Source organism: Plectropomus leopardus, chromosome 9 (genome assembly GCF_026936395.1).
Source record: "Plectropomus leopardus strain MGB_pleo_1.0 chromosome 9, ASM2693639v1, whole genome shotgun sequence".
Lineage (NCBI taxonomy): Eukaryota > Metazoa > Chordata > Actinopteri > Perciformes > Serranidae > Plectropomus > Plectropomus leopardus.
Window position 1 is genome coordinate 1,660,301 of NC_142184.1, and position 21,747 is coordinate 1,682,047.

Consider the following 21,747-nt stretch of genomic DNA (forward strand, 5'->3'; position numbering starts at 1 on the left):
AATAAAAAAGAAAAGAAAAAAGACAAAAATAAATAAATAAATAGATGAATATATAAAGTATTCTTGACTTAAATCCACTATTGAACCTTTTGTACATGCAATTTGTGTTTATATTCTTTTTTTGCATTTTATTTATGATATATTTATTATTTATACTTTTTTATTCTAGATTTTTTTATCTTATATTTTATTCTATTTAAAGTTACTATTTTTATTCTTCCTCTATGTTAATTGTTTTGCACCAAAACACCAAGTCAAGTCCTCGTATATGTAAATGTACTTGGTAGTAAAACCTCATTCTGATATTCATTTATTTATTTATTACATTCCCTGGTCAATATTTTTGCACATTCCTGCACAAAACTGTAGAGTTTTCCTCTTAAAACAGACAGATTTTACATATTTCTACGTAATTATTTCAGATTATATTGTTTTTTCTTTACTTTCTTGACTGTGGTTTTTGTTATGCACCAAAATATCAAGGCAAATTTCTTCTTTTTATTGCTTAATTAATTGATTAATTAATTTTTTTATGTACGAGAAGCAGGTTGTCGGCTGTGCTTCCCGTTTGGGTGGGGTTGATAGAGGAAGTGGAGGAGAGCAGAGAAAAGAGGAGACAGACGGAGACAGAAACTGCTGAGTGACTGAAACACTGCCTCTGTGGGACACATGAAGTACCGACGGTCGGTGTCTCTGTGGGACAAATGAAGTACCGACGGTCGGTGTCTCTGTGGGACACATGAAGTACCGACGGTCAGTGCTCTCTAATAAACACAAAGGTCTTATTGCACTGATGATGACTTTCTAATGCTGATTTTTTTTCAAGTTTTTCTAACTATGATTCTTGTCTTGTTATTTCATTCATTTATTACTGTATATAACTAAATTGTTTGATTTTATGTTTTACAGAGAAAATAATTTAGGACATCATGCTCTACTATAATGATCAAATTTGCTTTGTGCATCGTTCTGTTGTTTTTTCTAAATTTTGTTCCCTGCAGTTTTTAACTAAACTGTAAAAACAGTTTCATCAATAAATGAATTTACAGCAGATGATGTAAAAACTTAACATGAAAACGGCAACATTCAGCAGGATTATTTATTGACAGCTTCTTTAATTCTCTCTCTCTCACACACACACACACACACACACACACACACACACACACACTGCTGCATTTACATGAGATGTGTGAACTAACTGGACTCTGTGTACTCTGCAGTCACACAGTCAGACGTGAACACAGTTTTTCGAAAGAATCAGCAGTTTACAGTCGTTTCTGGAGACGTCTGCAACACTAAGCTGATCTAAGCAGAAGTGACACACCTGTAAAAAAAATTGAAAAACAGAAAGGCAGCTGGAGCCTATCTTTAGCAAGTTTCCCTGTGTTCACATACATGTGCTAATTTTGGTTAAAAAAGCGTTCTGATCATCCCTGAACCTTCAGTTTAGAGCAGATACTATTACTGTGTACTGTACTGTCGTATATAACTCTGGTGAAATAATCTGTCAAGAAACTAATATCTTTAATAAATTAAATATCTGTTAACCCTTAAAAACACGAGCAAAACTGCCTTGATTTCTTTCATAAACATGGGAAGAGGGTGCGGAGCAATTTAAAGAGAAATAGCCCCAAAAATTGCCAAGATATTAGTAAAAAGTTACAAGAAAAATGAGCATCAAAAAGTTTTTTTTAGAAAAGTTTAAAAAAAAAAACAACAAGTCAATGACCCTAAGAAAGTGTGTTTATATATATATATATGTATATATATATATGTGTGTGTGTGTGTGTGTGTGTGTGTGTGTATACTTGATTTTAAAAATATGATTATAAGAATATAAAATTTTAAGGTTGTAATATTATGATAATATAATAAGTTTTGGGGATTTTTTTGGAATACCTAATAATCCCATCATCTAATTTTCAGGTCATCTCCTTGTCACCTTTAAATTTTTATTTCTTATTTTTAATTTTTTCCAGTTTTCGGTACATTTTCTACCAAATTTCTAATTGTGTTTTTCCCATGTTTTTAAATTAAATCAAACCAGTTTTAATTATCATTATTATTATTATCTTTAACTTTAATGTAATTTAATTTACCAGATGTTAATACTGAAAAGTGCATTTTTCAAAATGGTATTTTTCTACTCGGTTCAGTTCAGTTTTTGGAGACTTTCAGTCCGTTGTGAACATGATGCTCTGGGTTCTGGTGGGTTCTGCTGTGCTGGTTCTTCAGGATCTCTGCACTGAGCTGGACCAAAAACATCCAGTTTTTTAGGTTTCCGTGAGACCCTGAAACCTCTGATGCTGCCTCCGCAGACTCTCCGTCAGTGCGTCAGGTTTTTGGGTTCGGCTGCTGGTGTCCATCTGATGTCTTTGAGTTCTGGTTTTCATCCTCCTGGTTCTGGTGACAGGACTTGTTGTGCACTCTGTCCTCCTGGACGTCTTACTGTGGTTCTGCGTGGGATCAGTTCTTCACATTCTGTGCGTTGTCCAACTGGAGGTCCTGCAGCTGGATGTGGACTTGGTCCTCCGGGTTCTGCTGGTCCTCCGGGTTCTGCTGGTTCTGCTGGTCTTCCGGGTTCTGCTGGTTCTGGTTCTGCTCCTGGTGAAACAGAAAACAAAAGCCCTCACATCTGAACCAAAAACTCTCTGATCTGAAGGTTTTGTTGAGGTTACACAGTAGCGGATTTATTTTAACAGTATTTTTACTCATGTACAAGTTCCTCAAATTCATATCTACACATTTTCTTTTCATGCTACTTTATACTTTTACTCCTTTGCATTTCAGAGGGAAATAGTGTACTTTTACTTCACTACATTTATCTGACGGCTTTAGTTACTTTACAAATTAAGATGCTTGTTGGACATTAAATTACCAAAAAGTTTGTACAAGAAAAGCTGCAACAGTTAGTAGATTATTCAGTCAGTGACTCATGAAACTACTCTGATTAACATTTAAGCCTTTTTCTATATTCCTTATATATATTCCTCAATTTTGTTTATAATCTTGAGTGTTTCTGATGTCTTTTCCTCTTTTTTAATTTGAAATTTTGTGTGTTTTCTTATTAGTATTTTTTTTTTTTAATTAAAAAATATTTTAAATTTAGGTTGGGTTTTTATTATTTTGAGGTTTGGGGTGTTTTTTATTTTTATGTTTTTATAATTTGGGGGTGTTTTTTCTATTTTTTTGTCAATCATTTTGAGTTTTTTGGATGTGTTTTTTTATTTTTAACATTTCTCTGCATTGGGTACTTTAACTACTCATACTTTAAGTACATTTCCTGATTATACTCACTTTTGTTGAAGTACCTTTTTCAATGCAGGACTTTAATTTGAGTACTTTCACAGTGTGGCATTAGTACAACAATGGAGTGGCTGTGTGTGTATGTGCATGTGTGTGTGTGTGTGTGTGTGTGTGTGTGTGTGTGTGTGTGTGTGTGTGTGCGTGCGTGCGTGCATGTGTGCATGTGTGTGTGCGTGTGTGCATGTGTGTGTGCGTGCGTGTGTGTGCATGCATGTGTGCATGATTGTGTGTGTGCATGATTGTGCGTGTGTGCTTGTGTGTGTGTGTGCATGCGTGCGTGTGTGTGTGTATGCATGTGTGCGCGTGCCTGTGTGTGTGTGTGTGTGTGCACATATGTGTGTGTGCGTGTCTGTGTGCATGATTGTGTGTGCGTGTGCATGTGTGTGTGCGTGTGCATGTGTGTGTGCGTGCGTGCGTGCGTGTGTGTATGTGTGTGTGTGTGTGTGTGGTGAAGAACCTGGCTGTGCTGCAGCTGGGAGCTGTACTGGGCCAGTGTGGAGTACAGGAACTGGTACTGCTCTGTGGTCTGGATCATACCACCCCTGCAGAGGATGGGGGGACAACAGGTCAAAATAAACAAATAAACAAATAGACAAAGAGACAGAGACAGAGAGACATTTGCTGCGTTCCGAATCGCATACTTTTTCTTTTTACTTTTAGTGCGTACTGCAGCTGCCCTTACAAAGTACATGCTGTTACATGCAGTATGCAGACAGTTGGGACACACTACGCCGTTCTAACGTAACATTCGTTCAAATGTTGGTTGACATTTTTTGACTCATTTAGCTTCGTGCAGTGGTAGTATATTAAGATATTAATACTACACACTTACACTTGAATGCGCTGTCCTCTGTCACTGTGGTGTCTTATTCCGTCTAACCAGCCGTCATCTGTCAGTGAGCTGTCACGTGATTGTGCTCTCAGCTTTGTTTATATTGCGCGACACGCCGTGACGTATGTGACGTATCATCCGCTGCGCAGAGGATTGTGGGTCAGAATGGCCAGAAAAGCACGCTGGTTTGCAAACTGCAACATGCGGCCGGATGTAGTAGGACATCCTGGTATTTTGGGTATACTGCATTTCACATACTTCGTAGTGGGACATACTAAATCTTTTTCTGGCTTACTAAATAGTATGGTAGTATGAGTATTGGAACGCAGGGAGAGAGACAGGAGAGAGACGGGAGAGACACAGGAGAGAGACGGGAGAGGGACAGGACAGAGACAGGAGAGACACAGGAGAGAGACAGGAGAGAGACAGGAGAGGGACAGGAGAGAGACGGGAGAGGGACAGGAGAGAGACGGGAGAGAGACAGGAGAGGGACAGGAGAGAGACGGGAGAGGGACAGGACAGAGACAGGAGAGAGACAGGAGAGAGACGGGAGAGACACAGGAGAGGGACAGGAGAGAGACGGGAGAGACACAGGAGAGGGACAGGAGAGAGACGGGAGAGACAGGAGAGGGACAGGAGAGAGACGGGAGAGAGACAGGAGAGGGACAGGAGAGAGACGGGAGAGAGACAGGAGAGGGACAGGAGAGAGACGGGAGAGGGACTAGAAAGAGACGAGAGAGAGACGGGAGAGAGACACGTGATCGTTTTCACCCACCTGTCGAGACGAAGCTGACAAACCGTCTCCAGGATGTCGACCTGACCGGTTTCTCTGAGCTGCTGACAGCCGATACTGCTGACGATAAAACAACCCGTCCTCCCAATACCTGCACTGAGAGGAGGAGAGGAGAGGAGGAGAGAGGAAGAGAAAGGAGAGAGGATGAGGAGAGGAGAGGAGACAAAAGAGGAGGACAGGAGAGGAAGAGAGGATATTGTAACATTCAAATTTATTTTGTAATATAATGAGTTTTTTCTCGCAAAATTGCGACTTTTTCTTCTGCAGAAACACGACTTTTATCCTTCTGTCATCACGACTTTTTTTCATGTAACATTGCGATTTGTTTTTTATTTTGTGTAATCTTACAGTTTCTTCCATAATATTAATACTGTTTTTCTTGTAATATTATAACTTTTCTTTTACTGCAGCAGCAAACACTCTGACAAACTGTGTCTGATAAGGAACCAACCTGCAGTGGACGATGATTGGTCCAGGGCCGAGGGCGGGGTCCGAGATTGGCTGAGAGCCGGGCGGTAGGCGGGACTGGCTGTATGCCTCCACATCCTCCACCAGTCTCAGCAGAGGAGCAGTGCATTGTGGGATGTGGTGGTCAGGCCAAGAGGTGAACCAGTAATGTCTGACGGGACGACACTCTGAAGACAGCTACACACACACACACACACACACACACACACACATTTATTACATTCACATGAAAACAGTGAATAAGGACACAAATATTAACCCGTTAGAGACCGTTTGTTTCATTTTAGTCTCCTTTCCTTCTTCCTGTTGTGATAATTGTGTGTGTGTTGATGCATGTGTCCTAAATGTAGTCCAGATTGTGTATCTGAGTGTAATCAGTGAATTTGCAGCTCAGCTCTGGAAACTAAATAGTTACATTCAGACTGTTAAGGTCAAAAAACGCTCCATTGATACCCATTCACTACATCAGTACATCACATTTTTGCGCTGCTTTCAGATGCATTTTAAGAGTATTTAACCCTTTGAACTCTGAGCTCATTGGTGCAACTTCTTATAAAATGTAATTTGACTTTTAAATGTTGAGTTTGTACCTTGTTTATTTTTTTTAACTATTGCACCTTGTTTCGTGTTTTTTGTTGTTTTTTTACTAATGCACCATGGGTTTTTTCCCCACTATTTCACCTTGTTGTTGAATCTGTTTTTTTGGTTTCTGTTACAACAACATCATTTTTTAAATATATTTTTTACGACTGCACCTTGTTTTTTACTCCTTATATTGTTCTTTTGTTCGTTGCTTATCTTGTACACACACTGCTGCTGTAACAATGTGTGTACATGTGTAAAAATGTGTGTTGCTTGTATTTCAAGCTTGTGTGTAAATGACAACAGAGTGGAAAAATTGAATTTCCCCTCGGGAATTAATAAAGTATATATATATATATATATATATATATATATATACACATTAAAAAAGAAGAAAAAGCTAGGGAAAAACTATATTTACAACTAATTGTCGTGATTACATATTTAAAATTATGTGACAGAATTATCAGAATTCCAGGTAATTTCCTTGTTTATTTATTATTATTATTATTATTATTATTATTATTATTATTATTATTATTATTTCCTTCCAGTTTTAATGTGACTTTCTTGTACTTTTCACAAATTTTTTGATAATTTTGGGCAGAACTAGAAAAGTGATGTCGCTCCGGGTTACAAAGGGTTAATCAAACACACCTGTCAGGTGGATTCTGTCGAAAAAATAGAGAAGTGCTCACTAACATGAATTTAGAGGAATATTTCCTCTAAGTGGATGAGAACGTCTTAGATCTTGACTTTTATATTTTAATATTTTTGTTCAGTATATAATTCTCCTTCTGCAGACGCAAAAACGTATCTTTATGATAAAGAATAAAATAGTTTTTTAAGTCTTTTTAATGCTGTAATGATTAAAAGTGTCCGGCAGATGGAGCTGCTTACACAGGAAGCTGCAGCTTTTCTTTCTTCACCTGTGCAGGTGGGATGAAGTGATGGAGTCGGTGCATTTCTGCAGGAATCACATTGATGTTTTGAGTGTTGCAGCTGCTATATGAATTATGTGTAATATTATTATAAATAAAGCATAATCTCCTCCAGGATGCAGCCTCATTTCTATGGCAATGTTATCTTTAAAATACGTTGATAACATTTCCTGCACCGCGGCGGATATTTCACTGATGTGTATCAACGTGTCGCAGACTGCCGACACTTTCTGATGCATTATGATGATTTAAAGTAACAGTGAAAATTTGGAAGAACTTTTTATATTTGTTTGTATTTTTGTCTTTTAGGTTTTTACCGTGTTACAAAGAAGACAATTTATGAGTAACTGAATAGAAATACTCAGTTACAAGTAAAAGTCAAGACTTCAAGATCTTACTAAAATAAAATTACAAAAGTTAAAGCTTCAAAATGTGTTAAAAGTACTAAAAATAAAAGTACTCATCCTGCAGAATAATAGATATATTGTTGGATTGTAATTGTTGATGTTTTAGAGAGGGGACACTCAACCCGCTTTGTTTGGGGGACACTTAAGGAAAATGGCAGAAGGCCAGGGGCCAATCACAGCGGCCCCATACATGTCTCAAGGATTTTAGGACATTTCTAGGATGTTAGGCAATACTCGGGTTTTAGGACATTTCAGGGACTTCAGGACATTTCTAAGATTTGAGGACTTGAGATTTTTAGGACTTTAAGACGTTTCAATGATTTTTGGACATTTCATTGACTTTCAGACATTTCTAAGATTTGAGGATTATTTTTTTTAGGATTTTAAGACATTTGAAGGGTTGTAGAACGTTTCTATGATTTTAGGACATCCGTCTCAGTGTCTCAGCTGTGTCCTCTGTCGGGGGTGTGGTGGATCCTCCTCAGGCTCTTTTTTTGATCAATAAGCTCTGTTTTGATGCTGTTTTATGTCTCTTATAAAACCTTATGGAGACTAAAAGTACAAAAACTATTTGCAGTTTGTGAATTTCTCCATGTGGATGAATAAAGTTGATCTTAATAAAAATATATTCTAATTTATTTTTTGATTTATTTTTCAGCATTATTTTGACTCTGCAAAATAATTAATTTTATCAAATACATGTAGTTGAGTAAAATGCAGAATATTTGTCTCTGAGACGTAGGCGAGAAGAAGTATAAAAATGCATAAAATGGAAATACTCCAGTAAAGTACCTCAGACTCAAGTAATGTAATTAGTGTCCTGTACCTGGATCTCCATGTCGGTGACGGTGAACCCGTCTTTCTCTCGACTGTCTTTCACTCGGAGGACGAATCTGCCGAACTGTCCCGTCTCTCCCTCCTCCTCCTCCTCCTCCTTCACCCTGCTCCTCCTCTCCCTCGGCTGGGGCCAGTACAGCTCGCACTTCTGCAGAAAACACCGACATGTTAAGGACAAGAAAAAGACGATGGGAAGAAGGACAGAAGAGACAGAAGGACAGAGGGACAGAAGAGACAGAGGAGGACGAGTCCTGTCTCCTCACCTCATTGTTCTCCTTCAGCCTGGTTACCATGACGATGACGCTGCTCCTCTCCTGCCACACCATGTCCCAGAAGTCGCCCACCGTGTGCAGCATTGGCCCCTGGGTGGCGATGAAGGCCCTCTGAGCTCCTTTATAACCCTGCAGCAGCACAGAGACCACGTCAGACCCTCAACTCACAGGGCCAACAAGAGATCACGTCAGACCCTCAACTCACAGGGCCAACAAGAGACCAACTCAGAACCTCAACTCACGGGGCCAACAAGAGACCACATCAGACCCCCAACTCACGGGGCCAACAAGAGAGCATGCAGACCCCCAACTCACGGGGCAAACAAGAGATCACGTCAGACCCTCAACTCATAGGGCCAACAAGAGATCACGTCAGACCCTCAACTCACAGGGCCAACAAGAGACCAACTCAGAACCTCAACTCAAGGGGCCAACAAGAGACCACATCAGACCCCCAACTCACGGGGCCAACAAGAGAGCATGCAGACCCCCAACTCACGGGGCCAACAAGAGACCACATCAGACCCCCAACTCACGGGGCCAAAAAGAGAGCATGCAGACCCCCAACTCACGGGGCCAACAAGAGACCACATCAGACCCCCAACTCACGGGGCCAACAAGAGACCACATCAGACCCCCAACTCATGGGGCCAACAAGAGAGCATGCAGACCCCCAACTCACGGGGCCGGTAACGCCTTCCATTCATCCATCCACCCACCATGAATCCATCCTTCCATCCATCTATGCATCCATCCACCTACCATGCATGCATCCATCCATCCATCTGTGCATCCATCCATCCACTGTGCATCCAACCATCCATGCATCCATCTACCATGGGTTGATCCATGCATCCATCAGTCCATCCATCCATGCATCATGCATCCATTCATTCATCCATCCATCTATTGATCCATGCATCCATCCGTCCATCCATCCATCATGCATCCATTCATTCATCCATGCATCTATCCATCCATGCATCCATCCACCTACCATGCATTCATCCATCCATCTATGCATCTATCCATCCACCATGCATCCAACCATCCATGCATCCATCCATCCATTAATCCATGCATCCATCCTGTCACTGATGTTCTGAGTGTTTTCGGTGAACTGCTGAGCTGATTTTGAGGTAATCAGACAGAAAAACTGAATAATAATGAACATGAAACAGGAACATACTGAGATAAACTGTACGGAGGCAAATAATGACAATGACAAATTTTTGGTTACTAAACTAAAAATCTTTGCATTAGTTTTCATGTATTTATTCTTTATGAAACTATAAGCTTTACTCTGCAAACAGTTCAATTACGACTGTCAGCAAGTTGATGAAAAAATAATTTTTTAATGTTTTTGGATTTTGCAGGAGAAAACTTCCCTCATCATGATGAGCTGTTTGTCATCGTATATATGTATACATAAATAAAGCTTGTTTTTGAAGACACTCATCACTTCAAGTCCCCTCCACTTTTAAAACCACATCCTTGACCCGATAAGACAGGAAGTGAAGGATTAAGACTCATCTGCTCTTCGAAAAACAACCGAAAAACCCCAAAAAGTGATAACCTCCGCCCAATCAGAAAGTCACCCGATGACTGTGTTTACATGTTTTCATGTTTTATATTAAAATATAAAAATAATTAAATATGTAGCTTCTGATTTTTTGACAGATTGTTGATGTTGTTACACATCACGAGGACACACACACACACACACACACACACACACACACACACAGAGCTGAGGCTGCAGAGTGTGAGGGTTGCGTGGGCTGGGCGGGGGGCAGGGGGTGAGGGGTGAGTCAGGGACATGTCACTTCCTCCCTCACTTCCTGTGGTTTTCCTGGTTGTCAGACTCCCACGCTGACAAACCGACGGCTCATATCTGAGTTTCTGTTTGTGTAGCTGTCCGACACACACACACACACACACACACACACACACACACACACACACACACTTATCAAAAACACGCCCACGCGTGTGACAGCGCTGTCACACTTTATCAACTTGTTTTCTTTTGGAAACATGTTTTTCTTCATCATCACTAAACTAATTTAATTAAAGAGTTTTTTTTGGGAGTGCCTCGACGTCTTTCAAGTTCTTATGAAGAAATTTCTTCTTAGCTGCGCATTCGAATTGTGTAGTTCAACTATTTCATTTTATTGTATTTTATTTTATTTCTTTTATTGGAGTTTTTTTTTTAACCAGCATCAGTCCTCATCATAAATATCAAATACTTATTGATTTAAAGTTTTTTTTCATGATGCCACTATGGTTTTAGATGAAAAAAAGAATTATTTTTAATATGCTACATGCAAAATAGTTTTCTTTTCACATGATCACAGTCTGGAATATGTCAATTATGAGCAGCAACATTGATTTTTGTACATTATTATTTGTGCAGTGTCAAATACTCTTCGTATCGCTCTGCACACAAAAGGGTTTTTCAGAATTAGGCTTTAAAAATATTCATGCATTATTATGATGTTTTATTTTTTTAAAAATACCTAAGCCTAAAAAAATAAAATAAATAAATAAAACAACACATATAATAAATAAGAAATAAAATGGTAAAAAAAAAAAAAAAAGGTCAAAATGACCTCATCAGGTGGAAAATAGTCAAAATGACAAATTCAGAGTCAAAAGCCCAGAATGACACCCAGAAATAATACAAGTCCTGTTTTTCTGCTCTGATGGCTGTGGGATCAAAAATGTCAGTTTGAATGGGTTTCAATGGAGCATTTTTGGACCTGAACAGTCTGAATGTAACTATTTAGTTTCCACAGTGTATTTTAGACTTATTGTAGGAGCTGAGCTGCAAATTCACTGATTACACTCAAATACACAATCTGGACTACATTTAGGACACATGCATCAACACACACACAGTTATCACAACAGGAAGAAGAAAAGAGACTAAAATGAGACAAACAGTCTCTAACGGGTTAAATAAAGTTGGACTCTGACCCTGATGTAGTTGGCGTTGATGTAGCGGTCTGGCCCCGCCTCTTCCTCTGGGCTCCTCAGGACCACCCGGCTCTCAGGGTCTAAACAGTAAACAACAAAACACAACAGTAAACAGAGTGAAGACGGCGGCGTCTGTGTTTGTGCAGCAGGACGGTCGAGGTACTGACTGGGCAGGATGGTTTTGTATCTGTCTTTGATCATGTGACCCGGGACATCCAGCTCGGCGGCGCTCACAAAGTTTGGAGGGATCTTCTGCAGAGGAGACAGGGACGGGCTGGGCGTTAAAACAAACACACCTCGTCTCACGCAGAGGTCAAACGTTTTACTCCTTTTACGTCACCTGATACTCTGCGTTCAGCGCTTTGGTGTCGGTGGCGGCCTGCTGCAGCGCCGCGTGCGTGAGCGGGCGGGACGAGGTGTGAAGCAGCTGAAGCCACACCTCCTTCGGCGTGGAGACAGAACACACGGGCTCCGCCCCCACACTGCTCACGTCCAATAGCAGCGAGAGGTTAGAGCCCCGCCTATGAAAAGAGCCAATCAAGACACAGCGTCATGACTTTTTTACTGGGTGAGGAGCTTTTTGTCACGTTGTAGGAAATGAAGATATTGTGCTTTGGATGCGTTCTCACCGCTCCTGCAGGCGGACCGAGGCTTTGCGAGGAGGTGTGGTCATTGGTGGAGGTGTGGTCGGGACATCGGCCGCAGGAGAGGAGCTCATTGCAGACATACTCATGGTGTGTGTGTGTGTGTGTGTGTGTGTGTGTGTGTGTGTGTGTGTGTTTATGTCTGAGTGTGTGTTTGTTAGAGCTGGTCAGAGATGTTCATCACAGCATCCTGCAGGAGAGACAGAGAGCAAACTTAGAGGGAGGGATGTTCTCCCAAAAATGAAAACCAAGCTCTGCATCGTCTGCTAACAGTCACACTAAGAAATGCTTTTGCAAAAACAATTATGCAGCATTATAGACCGTAGGATATGTTAACAACATGCATTAACTTATGAAGAAAAACATTTTTCCTGTATAATGCACTGTAAAAAAAAGTGCAAATATCACTGCCATATATTAGAAATCTGAAAATAAAAGTAACTTCATACAATAAACAACAATAAATCCACACATATAAAAATAAATCTAGTGAAAAAATCTGTATAAAATGTTATACAATAAAAATCTGTCATAAAATAAACAAATTTTAAAAAATTTAAAAAAAACAAATAAATACAAATAATAATGAATCTAGTAACAAAATCTGTTTAAAATGTGAATGAAAATGAAATTGAATAAAATTACAGCATAATGAAAATACTTAAATGTATCAAATAAAAACATCTGTGTAAAATTAATTTGGTTTAATGAGTTAATTTGGGTTAAAATTAAGTTTTTAATGAGTTGCAATTTGATTGCAAAGAATGACGACCGTGTGGTTATAATGGCTGTTAAAGGGTTAAGAGGAGCCGCGTTCACACCGTGAACCGGTGGCGTTGTTATCATACGTGTGCAGCACCAGGCGTGTCCACTTACAACGCACACTGGCGGCGTCATGTGAGAATGCAGCCAGACAGAACCGGTCACGCGTGCATGAAATGCTGAAGGACGTCAGATAATAACACCGCCGGTAACCACGGTCTGTGTTGGTCGCCATGTTCTGTTGTGTGAACATAAGGACCGTGCTGATTCATCCCTCCATGTCCTTTTGTTGACATCACAGGAACGGCGTCCCCGGAGCGTAAACAGCTGACGCAGAAGGAAACCTAAACCGTTGTAATTGGACGCAGAAGTTTAGAGTTTAGACGTGAACATGTTGGAATAGCCGGCCATCTGTGACACCAAGACACAGATTTTATTTTATTTTTTTTACATTAAACATCTTTTTCGAGTGTCTGTGGATAATTTAGCTCCCGCTAAAAAAGCTCCTGAACAATAAACTCTGAAGGAATTCTAACCAGGAGAAGTTTCAGCTGGTTAAAAATCTGTAATCCTCACCGCTACACGCCACTGCATCCCCTTAAACCCAACACAATGGACTTTTAATTAGACGATGATAAAGCTCATTAGATGAGCTGGTGCGCGGCCTTTTAGCCTCTTTTAGCTGTGGTGTTTCGGCACACTGACTGTCCTGCAGCAGCAGCAGTGTTTGTCTCCACCAGTTTCTCTGAACACAAAAACATCACACTCACCCGTCTGCTCTCAGGTCTCTCGTGTGTCACGCTTCTTTCTCTCGTGTTTCGTGTTTCTGTCCTGCACTCACATTCATAAAATGAGCTTCCTGATATAACATGAGACGTGAAGTCTCCCGACAGCTCCTGCATCAGTTTGCTGATTTAATTAAGGAAGTCTGACGAGAAAATTATCAACGAATAAAAAAAAGAGAGTAAATTATGGATGTATGAGCAAAGCGAAGCTCCCGACAACATCACAGACAAACAGGACGCACGTCGTCCCGAAAACTCAACCTGCCGAACCCCGATCGACAGATAGAGCTACACTGAGTGTGTGTCTGTCTGTGTGTGTGTGTGTGTGTTTTGTGTGTGTGTGTGTGTGATTTAGCATGTTTCCACATCAGTTCGGATCTGAAACGTTTCAGTGTGTCTCCATCGGAAGAGAGTTTCCTCACAGCAGGAAGCCAGCACACCCACACAGACTGACTCAACACACACACACACACACACACATGCACACACACATGCATGCACATACACACACACACGCACATGCACAACACACACGCACACACACACATGAACGCACACACACACACACACACACACGCACGCACGCACACGCACACGCACATGCATGCACATACACATGCACACAGCCATGCACACGCGCGCGCGCACACACACAGCCGCTGGTCGGTCAGTAGTTTTGCGTGTTTTTATTGCGTTTGAGAGGAGCCGTTCTCTCTTTGCTGTCTCCGAATGACAGTCAGTCGTGTTTCGGTCGGTCTCTGATGTGAATCTGCTCTCGGTCTGACTTCTTGTCTGTTCTTGTTTTCTGTCATCAATCAAACAAGAACAGACCAAATGTTTCTCAATTTAGCATCCCAGCATGCATTTCACATCCACCAGCGGTGATGGATATGAGCCAGAAGTGTTTTCATTCCTCAGCTGCTGTTTTTTTTAAGTGATCAAACTTAGTTTTGAGATTGTTTTTTTTGTCAAATTCATCAAAAATAAATAATTTTCTCGTTAATTTTCAGATCTATGAGGAGCTGCTAATCAGCTGAGAGCTTTCAGTCAGCGTCCCTGGCCATCATCCCGCATATACATATATATATATGTGTGTGTGTGTGTGTGTGTGTGTGTGTGTGTGTGTGTGTATATATGTACCTTTTTTTCTTATGGCTCTACTAATTCCATATAATTTTCTGCATTTTTTCATAGATTTTTAAAATTTTTATTTTATATTAATTCTTTTAAAAGTTGTTTTCTTGTCACCTTTCGTTAATTTTCCTGCAGTTTGCTGGGCAGTTCTTGCCATGTTGCTGATTGCCTTTTTCCTAATTTTTTCGAAAGAAATCAAACCAATTTGCTCAAGTTAAAAGGGATAATATGTAGCTTGTGAAAGACGTCTGAACGCAGCACATGAAAACTGATGTCGTTTTAGGTTTCAAGGGGTTAAAGGTCGCGTGTGAAGGATTTAGCAGCACGCTCTCATCTCGAGTCGTCACATGTTGCCGCTATTGCGCTGGATATCTGCGTCTGCTGCTGACGTTCCTGGATGAAGCTACCGTGATGTCAACACAAGCACATGGTGACGCTGCACGTGGAAACCAACGCCGGGACGTCAACAAACGCACATGCTGGCATAGACGTTCGGATTAGAGGAAGGAGGCACACGGTGAGGTGGAGAAAAAAACCTCACATTCAGACGGGAAACAAACACCAAACTCCTGCATGAAAGTCCGGGGTTTGTTGGATCATCCCCTCCCTCCTGCTCTATAGGGACATTTGTGCTCCTAATATAATGTTGTTTCCAGCAGCGTTTCAAACTAATGCCATCCAGGACAGAAAAAATAAAAACAGCCCCCAAAGTTCAAAATTATTAAATAAAAAAAAAAGCCAAAAGCCAAAATTAAAAAAAAGAAAAAATACCCATAACTCAAAATTATTGAAAAGAAAATCCAAAAGCCAAAATTACCAAAAACCCACCCAAAACTCAAAATTATTTTAAAAAATCCAAAAGCCAAAATTACAAAAAAAAAAAACCCACCCAAAACTCAAAATTATTTTAAAAGAAAATCCAAAAGCCAAAATTACAAAAAAACCTCAAACCCAAACCTCAAAAATATTAAATGAGGGAAACAATCACAGAAACAACAGCTTCTAAAATATTAAATTAACAACTTTAACCCTTTATACTCTGTCAAAAATATAAAATATTTTAAAAAGAAAATTAGCAATGACAGAAGAAAAGAATAGTAAAAAGTACGAGAAAATCCTCAAAAAAATAGGGGAAAAAACAAAGACAGTAAATAAAACAAATAAATAAATAATCTCAAATAAAGCATTTGGGACATTTTTTCCTTGCTTTTAAATTACTATTTTCTTGCCATATTCAACTTTCTTCCCCCCGTGTTTTAAAAAAAAATCCTCAAATTTCATCTGAACGCAGCTAAAGACAAGAGATGCTGATGCAGGTTTCAAAGGGTTAACAATATTAAATCTGCTTGTTTCTCTGAATTATACACACTAACCTTTTAAGTACAACTTTCTCAGATCCCACGAGACAAAACAGTTCCACATTTTCAAGAAATCAGATTAAAAGGACAAAACAATTTGTTTGTCAACAAGTGTTAAATGTATGGATCACGCTTACCGGTTATTTGTCAGCCATGATGTTCTGTGTTTGTGTGATCGGGCCAATGAGGTGTGAGTCGTCTGATTCTGGAGCTCCTGATGAATTTTTTCTCTAAAAAAATGAGTAGTAAAATGAGTGACTAATGACGAGTGACTTTTCTGAACACAAAAAAACTACCTGAAAAACAGACTTATTCAACTAAACAAGCCGTGGAAGAGGAGATCTGCTTCCTTTTCTCTCTCTCGCCAGCTTCAAATCGATGATTTACTGACAAACCAGCAGCAAGAAGAAAACAGAGGGAGGAATGGAGTGAGAGAGAAAGTGATAGCGATGAAGAGAAAGTCGAAATATGAGAGAGGAGAGGAAGAAGCAGGAATAGACATGTCCTGTTTTTTGGCCGTTACTGACTCAAGGTGTTCAGGTAGAGAGAGAGAGACCTGAGGGGAGACAGAGAGAGAAAATGAGTCAGAGAGTGAAAGAAAAGATAGACAGATCATGAAGGAGAGGAAGAGAGATGCTCCAGGCATTGATTATTAGCACACCAACAACAGCTGCTCATGAATCATTCATGTCAAATCAGACGAAACAGCAGCAGCACAAAAACACACGTTCGTATAACGTGAGAGACGAACACACACATTACTGTGACTCTGTTTTTCAATAACGACAAACGGTGACTCAGCCTCACACCTCCGCGCCGTTTTTCACTCATCGGTCCGCAAACGGAAACAGTCCTTTCTGAACTTTAAACCCCAAACTTTCGACTCTGCCGTACACAGCGGTGGAAGTAGTATGCAGTCATGTTAGTTAACTCAAGGTACTAATAAAACCTTGCAAATATACTCAAAATTATTAGAAAAACACAGAAAAAAAACACCACCAAACCTCAAAATTATCTAAAAAAAACATATATATCCCGGAAGTCAAAATTACAAGAAATAGAAATAAAAATAAAACACCCAAGACTTCAAAATTATATTAAACATCCACACACTCAAACTTACTAGAAGAATAATATAATGAAATAACACCAAAAGTCTAAATTATAAAAAATAAAAACATATAAACTCCTCAAAACAACCCCAAAGCCTCAAAATGATAATAAAAAAATATCCCAGAAGTCAAAATTACAAACAATAGAAAGAAAAAAACACCCAAACTCAAACTTATTAGTATATAATAAAACAACAACAAAAGTAAAAACAAAAAATAAAATCCCCCAGAAAAGATTAAAAAAAAAAACACCTCAAAATTATTTTTTTTTTCAAAAATCAAAAAATAAAGAAAAGAAGAAAAAATGTCAGAAAAACAAACCAAAAACAAACAAACAAAAAACTCTCCATTTAAACTCAAAATTACCTACTTAACTAAATTACTACCAAAATTGAAAAAGACTGAAATGTTTATTAAAGTAGTGAGTAATTAATTATCTATGAATCGACTGATTGATTAATCACTGATCACCTATGAATTGCTGTCCAATCAGAGCGGAGCGCACAGTGAGCGCAGGTGTGTCGTGTCTTCACCTGTTGACGTGATGCGCGTGGAGCTGCAGTCAGAGAGGCACTCCTCGGTGAATTCACAAAAGGATTGCTTTTTCGGCTGCTAAACCTGCGAAACTGACACAAAAAGAAATCAAATTAAAATAAGAATAAATTGTAATTATCGCTGACAAACAAACAGGTGCTCCTCTACTTCAACGCCACTCCATGAAGAGCTGGTGCGCTGTGTAAAACATCAAATTAAAAAACAGAATGCAATGATTTTCGAAACTTTTTATCTTTATTCATTTGAATACCACGACAGAGTATTAGGGCCATGTTGTTTTTTTTTAAAAAATAGCTAGATTTCAAGAATTAATTCATAATATTACGAGAATGAAGTCATATTTTGAGAATAAACTCAGTTTAAGAATAAAGTCATAGTTTTACGAGAAAAAAAACCCTCGTAATTTTATGAGAATAAAGTCACGCTGGAGCGGACAACTGGACATGTCCGACAGCTGTCTCACTCCTTCCAGGTTTTCCAACAAAACACGTGTCATTGCGCGCGACCATTACGCACGGAGGTGGCTATTAATGGCGCCCATAACACTGAAAAACAATCTGAAACGTGGACTCGTCAAACCACAGCACACTTTTCCTCTTTGTCTCAGTCCATCTCAGATAAGCTCGGGTCATTTAACTGCAAAGTAAGCACATTTAATATTACTTCAATTTAGGATTCCTTTTTGGGTAAAATTACCCAGTACACCATATACAGAAATTGAAATTAGCTTCTTAGCATGACTGTATAAGCAATACTTCTCTGAAAACATAATACGAAAGAATATAGCAGTGACAGGGTTAATTCTGCTGCCTCACAGTTACTTTTACCTGTAACTAAATATTTGTAATGATACATATTATACCCCCAAAACCCAACACAGAAGCACACATTAATGAAGAAAGTTTGCTCATGTGTTCATTGCTTTGTTCTGATTGTTTTGTAAAAAGTAATGAACTGTACCTTATCTGGAAATACTCACGCATGTCACAGAGATAATTGAAATGTCATTTGTTAATTAATAGCCTCGCACCAAATAGAGTCAGAACAATAAGTTCTCTGCATTACAGAAAAACTATTAACAGCGTGATTTGCTAAAGTGTTTTTGTAAATAAGTTCTAGTTTTGCAATCAATAATACAGTCAAGTTCATTACAAGTAATGAAATTCATTTTTATATAGAAACTTTCATTCCAGGTGGAGGCACAATAAGCTGCAGACAGAGCGAGTTAGGAGACGCAGGCACGAAACAAATCCAGCAACTAACCGTAAAACTGAGACCATTAAAACTAAAAATACAAACTCATAAAATAATAACTACAATAAACCAAAAAAAAAACATACAAAGACATGAGTCAGAACTGATTTTTAAAAAAATGTTAAATAAAAAATAATAAAAATACTAAAAGTAAATCATTAAAAGAGTACAATACATCTGAATGAAAATAAAAAAATTTAATAAAATTAGACGGACTAATGAAATATAACACAGGAAAAAACAAACAAATAAACAGAAAAGACCAGGTGATATATAAACCAATAAAACATGAAAAATGGGCGTCCGGTGGCTTAGTGGACACCCCATGTATAATGGCACTGCCGTGCCGCAGCGGTCGCAGGTTCAAGTCCAGCTCGCAGCCCTTTGCTGCATGTCATCCCCCTCTCTCTCCCCCCCTCACACTGCTGATCTGTCCTGTCTAATAAAGGCAAAAATGCCAAAAAAATAATCTTCAAATAAAAAAAAAAAAAACATGAAAAATAAAAATACACCTAAATTAAAATCATGAAAGATATAAAATAAATATAATAGTAGTAAAAATAATAATAGTAAATATAGTCAAACCAGACCACTGGAATATGCGGCAAAAGAAAAAGGAGCATCTAAATTTAACTTTAAAAGATGATTTGTTGATAACATATGGGGATGCTTTAGGACATTTCTAGAGAGAAGGCTGCAGAAGTCTAAAGCCTTAACCCTTTAACACCTGGACTGACATAAGTACTCTTGCACTGCACTGAGACGCCTTTTACTGGTATTAAAACCTCTGTTAAAAACAAAGAAAAATTAATAAATAATTACCAACTTCGCAAGAAATATTCTGCAACCTGAATAATTTGACAAGAAAATTACCTGAAAACTAGCTCGGGGGGGATTATTAGATATTATCAAAAAAAGTGAAAAATGTTCAGATAACTATATTTGAAATTCTCTGAAATAATATATTTAAAAGTAAATTACAGAAAATAAACTTATACAAATAAATTAACAATTTTTGAGGGGATTTTTGTGAGTTTTCTTTTCTTCTTTTTTTCCAGGTAATTTTCTTGTGACTTTTTACAAGTTTCTTGTTAATTTTCAGGCTTTTTTGTTGAGTAACGTCTTTCTGTGAATGTTCTGGGTTGTAATTGACTTGTTTTCTGTTTTTAATTTTTGCTAAAATACCTGCAGCAAACAAAGAAAAAAATCAATAAACACACTTTAAAAAAAAAAAAAAAAAAGATGATAATGTTGGGGTGCTCCTAAAATCATCGTTACGATATCAACTCCCTATTTTCTTTTTCGTTACATAAAAATATTAATGAAAAAAAAAAGTCTTTAAAGCAACAGTACGCAACTTTTGGTCGCTGAGTCATCAAATATCGACGTGTTTGGTTGATGGACGGACCGAAGCGCCGACCGAAAACATCGGTATTTGACGACTTAGGAATGAGACGCAACAGTGAACTAAAAGTTGCATAATGTTGCTTTAAAAACAAAGTTGCTAACCAATCGTCTCTTAGCATATTTGTTGCAGTAGAAGTACTCAGGAAGTATTTCATTTAAGTTGAACTACAATTTCTAATTGAACTCAGCGCGTCGAAATACCTCTTACATCTCTGCTCATTATCGTCTAAACATCATAAAACGCAATAATTTCCACCATCACGAAAACTCTGGAGAATAAAAACAAGATTTGTGAATAACATCTAAATTATTCATCACACAAACAGCTCGTCTCGATCTGAATCTGCCTCTGCTTTCAAAGTTATCATCAGGCGTCCGAGTTCTCCCTCTTTTTCTCACCTTTTCCGTCTTTGTCTCCCTCCCGTCTTCTTCTTTTCGGTCCTCGTCTTCCTTTTCTCTCATCTGTTGCTCTGTCGTTTTGTCTTTTACTTCTACCTTCTTCTCTGCCACTTCCTTTTTTCTGCACCCACCCACTCTCTCATTACCACACACACACACACACACACACACACACACACACACACACACACACACACACACACACACACACACACACACACACACACACACTTTTTCGCACACACATACACTTTCTATTCCCCTCATCATCCAAGGTTATGGGTCCCCTTTAGACTGCACGCCACGGGCTTCAACATTGTGTATCTGTGTGTATATTTCTGTGTCTGTGTGTGTGTTTATTTTCGTGTGTGTGTGTGTGTGTGTGTGTGTGTGTGCTTCACAGTGGGGCTGTATAAACTGATTTTCCTCGTCTTTTTCTCTCCAGCTGTCAGATGAGCAGCAGCAGGATCCGATCCCTCGGGGAGGCAGTCAGTGAGGCTAACCTGCTAGCGTTATCAGCGCTCACCGTAGAAATAAAAATTAATAGAAGAGACAGCGCTCGTTCACGATGGCACTCTTCCTCTCGACGAGATGAGCAGATAATCGCACTGTGGGGGAACTTTTAGGGCTTTGCTGAAAGCTGCGAGGCACCATTAGTGCACGGCTGCTGCTGCCGTGTTCCTCTCCTAATGTCCTCTTCATCGTGCTCACAGTCCTGAAATGAAAATCATACATTAAAAACGCTCACGAGCTTAAACCGTCTGTGCTTTCATCAAAGCAACACGAACGAGACAGAAAAACAACATGGAGGATGAGACCGAGTGACAGGAAGGATTGCACAACAACATGGCAGCGCAGGTTACCACGCCGCCTTCGTTTGAAATACTGGATGGTACGGACGGTACGGACGGTACGTG

The 21,747-nt window shown here is 39.1% G+C and overlaps 1 protein-coding gene across 10 annotated transcripts in view; it reads right to left on the bottom strand.

The window, feature by feature from the left end:
* Positions 1-1,085: 1,085 nt before the first annotated feature.
* LOC121940261 (tyrosine-protein phosphatase non-receptor type 7-like) overlaps positions 1,086-21,747 on the bottom strand; it is a 28,459-nt gene continuing 7,797 nt past the window's right edge. The window contains exons 2-14 of one of the 10 annotated variants that reach the window (XM_088081611.1): positions 20,831-21,545; positions 17,749-17,841; positions 16,241-16,333; positions 12,941-13,170; positions 12,050-12,254; positions 11,761-11,941; positions 11,421-11,672; positions 8,433-8,570; positions 8,159-8,317; positions 5,386-5,579; positions 4,917-5,025; positions 3,767-3,851; positions 1,086-2,607 (exon numbers count right to left, since the gene is read on the bottom strand). In XM_088081611.1, the coding sequence (XP_087937737.1) occupies positions 2,393-2,607; positions 3,767-3,851; positions 4,917-5,025; positions 5,386-5,579; positions 8,159-8,317; positions 8,433-8,570; positions 11,421-11,672; positions 11,761-11,941; positions 12,050-12,153 (1,437 nt within the window). In that variant the 5' untranslated portion in view covers positions 12,154-12,254; positions 12,941-13,170; positions 16,241-16,333; positions 17,749-17,841; positions 20,831-21,545 and the 3' untranslated portion in view covers positions 1,086-2,392. Of the gene's footprint in view, positions 2,608-3,766; positions 3,852-4,916; positions 5,031-5,385; positions 5,580-8,158; positions 8,318-8,432; positions 8,571-11,420; positions 11,673-11,760; positions 11,942-12,049; positions 12,255-12,940; positions 13,171-13,596; positions 13,923-16,240; positions 16,334-17,686; positions 17,842-20,830; positions 21,546-21,747 lie in introns of those variants that run through there. The other 9 variants (XM_088081612.1, XM_088081617.1, XM_088081618.1 and 6 more) reach the window with 9 other exon arrangements.